The 3,720-nt window shown below is 39.7% G+C and overlaps 1 protein-coding gene across 1 annotated transcript; it reads right to left on the bottom strand.

Annotated features, from left to right (window-relative positions):
- On the bottom strand, nucleotides 1–3,006 carry LOC308399530 (serine/threonine-protein kinase pim-1-like; the record flags this gene model as incomplete). The annotated part of the gene is made up of 9 exons (XM_080886845.1): nucleotides 1–761; nucleotides 835–1,005; nucleotides 1,092–1,272; nucleotides 1,362–1,580; nucleotides 1,665–1,712; nucleotides 1,851–1,945; nucleotides 2,069–2,194; nucleotides 2,320–2,556; nucleotides 2,946–3,006. The coding sequence occupies 9 exons, from the start codon at nucleotides 3,004–3,006 to the stop codon at nucleotides 670–672; spliced, it is 1,230 nt and encodes a 409-aa protein (XP_080742971.1). The 3' UTR covers nucleotides 1–669.
- Nucleotides 3,007–3,720: the final 714 nt, after the last annotated feature.

Here is a 3,720-nt window from a genome sequence, read left to right as displayed (position 1 = left end):
TGCCTCTTATTAACTTTTATGCTTTTACAACCCACTATGAGCAAACACTCAGCAACAGTGGGAAGGAAAAACTCCCTTCTTGAAGGAAAAAACCTCTGGTAGAACCAGGAAATCTGTCTAAACTAGTTGGGGGTTAGAGCAACAGATGCAAGTCTTCAGATCATTTGCAGTGTGACTGTCTTTGTGCACACTTTAACCTGATTCAGTTTTCTTATTTGTCAAAATGCACCATGGGTAAAAACAAAACAACAAAACAAAACAAAATAGTAATGAAGGAGAATCCTCAGCAAAGATGAATTAAACAAGTTTTATTTTGATCAAATTTTACTTTAAGTAAAACACATCTTTATTTGATGACATTGAAGTCATCAAATAAAGACAGTTTTGATGGAGCTCCTGACCCAGCCCAAGCTCTCTATGAAGACGAGGAAAAACTCCCCAGGGGGCCAGATCGATGGGAAGAAACCTCGGGAAAGCCCATTCAAAGAGAGATCCCCTTTCCTGGGATGGCTGGGGGGGTTACAGGAACTCCAAAAAAGCTAAATTTTTATTTATTTTCTTTTTAAGATTGACCCACTCTATCTATTCCTGTCCAACAGAAAAAAGAAAGGAAGTTACTACAATGTATCACACTTACATGATAAGGTGTGAATTGTGTGTTTGTGTGTGTTATCTTAGCCAGGGGTGAAGCTGGAGCTCCTCCAGTGTTGGGCGCTTCTCCGGGGCTAAAGCTAAACATGCGTCCAAGAAATTCCGGCATTCTTGAAAGAAAGAAAAGATCAAAAAGATGAAGATGATAGTTCTAGTGAATCTGGAAGTGTGAAGTTTTCTTACCTGTGGACAGACGCTTTTTGATGCTCAGTTGCTTTGTGAGGAACCTCGCGGTACTAAAGTATCGTGCATGAAGCGCTTCATACAACACCACTCCCATTTGCCACACCGTGGTGGGTCCACACCTGTAGCAGCTCCTAATGTACCACTCGGGAGGGATGTGAAGAGGAGTGCCTAACAAACAGACACAATTACAATTTCTTCTAAAACAAAAGACACAAATTGTTACATCTGTGAAAAGCAAGAGCAGAATATGTTACCATAGAAGATGCGATACAGAGATCGCTGTTTAACAAAGCAGCTCAGTCCAAAGTCAATGATGCGAACTCGAGGCACATCTGAGCCGGTCTCAATCAGAATGTTTTGTCCCTTGATGTCCCGATGAAAGATGTGTTTATCCTCAAGTTCCTTTACAGCATCAACTAGTTGCTTCAGAATGACCTGGAAAAGATGAAAAACACAATAATGAGTTAATGCTTTTCTGCCTTGATTGAATGCTGTACAGTCTAAGGCTCTTCCAGTCAACTTACCTTGGCCGTGTCCTCTGTTAAAGTTCTTCCATTTTCTGCTTTGTATTTTTGCAGGTCCACAGCGGGGACAGGTCTCTCCAGCACCAGGATCAGCTCTTTGCCAAGGTCGAACCACTCCAGCAAGGACACAGGTGCTGATATTCCCACTGACCCTTCTGCTTCACCTGCAAGTTTAAGCATAATGGCCACTTCCACCGAGAGCATCTTCCCATTTTCATCCTGAAATATTACAACAAAGTGGATGATGAGGAACGCCGCATTCAATCCAGTAATGTGAAACTAATTCAAGTGTTGGACGCTTACCGCCACTTTGCAGTAGACTTTATTTTTGGGAATGTGTTTGATGGCAACCTAGAAGACACAGAGCATTGGTGAGCATTTCCTCAGTATGACATAATGAAAGGTGGAAACACAGCAGACGTCTCAGTTTACGATATTATCCATTATCTGCGTCACTGCCTGTGTTACTACCATCATCTGAACACTTACTGGAAAACGATCTTCTATCCGGTAGCCAGCAAACACTGCTCCACAGCCTCCTTCTCCGAGCTGGTGCTCCTCCACATATCTGGCTTGGAATTCACCTGAACAGACAAAACAGCAAATCTGGTTTTATTACAGCTGTGACACAAATTACTCTCCTCTGTAGCCTAAATGTTCCTTCTGCCCTTCCCCTGAATATAAAACCCAAGCTGCTTGCTACTTACGTTTTTGGTCTGCCACTGATTTTTTGCCCTGGTCCACATTCCTTTTTTTTTTCTTGAGTGGCTCTCTGTTGTCTCCCGCGGCCTTTCTTTTGCCATTTTTTGCGCACTCCTGTTTGTTGTTCAAGTCTGGAGATGTGGAAAACACCAAAAGCACATCAGCTCACTGGATGATAGACACAAACACTAAACACCAATATCTTAAACCTAGCAACCACACTTAATCTACCCCCTTATTCAACTAATTAGCCTACCTTTACCAGAGTCCAACGAGAAGGATGCTTGCTCCTCGTCACCGCTCATATGGTCGAGAAGTTTAGCCTTCTTTGCTTTCTTTGTTGTGCCCTCTTCATCTTGCACAACCTTGCGCTTCACACCTTTGACCACATCTGAGCTGGTGGAAGGACCAGCCTGCTCAGCGACCCTCCTCCTTTTTATTGGGGTCTTCTTTTCAGGACTGGCCTTTCTTTTAGCAGTCCTGCTCTTACAATCTATAAACGACAACAACACAGTGGTGAAAAAGAGTCCCCGACATCAGGACTGGAAGCAGTTTGATGGCAAAGAATTTGAAATTGCTTTTGCTTAAATTATCACAAGTTTATTCTTGGGATAAAAAAAACTGACCAGTGCGAATTGATACTAGGTTCACTAAGTCTTAGATCTTGATGACACTTGTTGGTCTGTTTTTACTGTTGAGTCCAAGAATAAACTTATTACATTATTTTACCAAAAGACCGGTAACCTTTCTTTGATTAGACATCTTGTATTAAAGCTATTTTCAATCAAACATATGATTCAAATACTCTAAAAATGATTCACACGGTGTCAACATTTCTAGGATTCGGATTTTACCAGGATTTTATTTTATTATTTTACTTACCTTGATCTCCTGAATCTTTCTTATCAGCTGGAGTGGTCATTTTTCTTGTTTCCTTTTTCATTGTAATTTTGGAGAACTTTTAAAATCGAAAATGTAAACCGTAATGAGTTAAGATTGAGTTAATATTCCTTCAAATGTGCACCTTTCAAATGCTTGACTTTTCTAACTGAATTCTGTAAGTGAGCTTTATAAGTAAACTCTGGAAACTACGGCAACACAACATAGAATCTTGCCTTTCAGTGACTTCACTGACTGCCAGCAGTTCAAAGTAGTTTACAGAAAAACACTCTGGCAAACAAAGCCATAATATTTCATATAATTCAATCATTTCATATCAGTTAAACGGTTTCTTTCATTATCGTTCATCGTTTGTATAAAGACCTCATGTATGGATGACAGTATGAAGATTTGTGGTTGACCACACACTAATACAGGGAGTGCAGAATTATTAGGCAAGTTGTATTTTTGAGGAATAATTTTATTATTGAACAACAACCATGTTCTCAATGAACCCAAAAAACTCATTAATATCAAAGCTGAATGTTTTTGGAAGTAGTTTTTAGTTTGTTTTTAGTTTGAGCTATTTTAGGGGAATATCTGTGTGTGCAGGTGACTATTACTGTGCATAATTATTAGGCAACGTAACAAAAAACAAATAAATACCCATTTCAATTATTTATTTTTACCAGTGAAACCAATATAACATCTCCACATTCACAAATATACATTTCTGACATTCAAAAACAAAACAAATCAGTGACCAATATAGCCACCT

Source organism: Rhamphochromis sp. 'chilingali' (assembly GCF_963969265.1).
Source record: "Rhamphochromis sp. 'chilingali' genome assembly, chromosome: 7".
NCBI classification, from domain to species: domain Eukaryota; kingdom Metazoa; phylum Chordata; class Actinopteri; order Cichliformes; family Cichlidae; genus Rhamphochromis; species Rhamphochromis sp. 'chilingali'.
The sequence above is the reverse complement of the archived record's forward strand: the minus strand, read 5'-3'. Positions and strand labels throughout refer to the sequence as shown.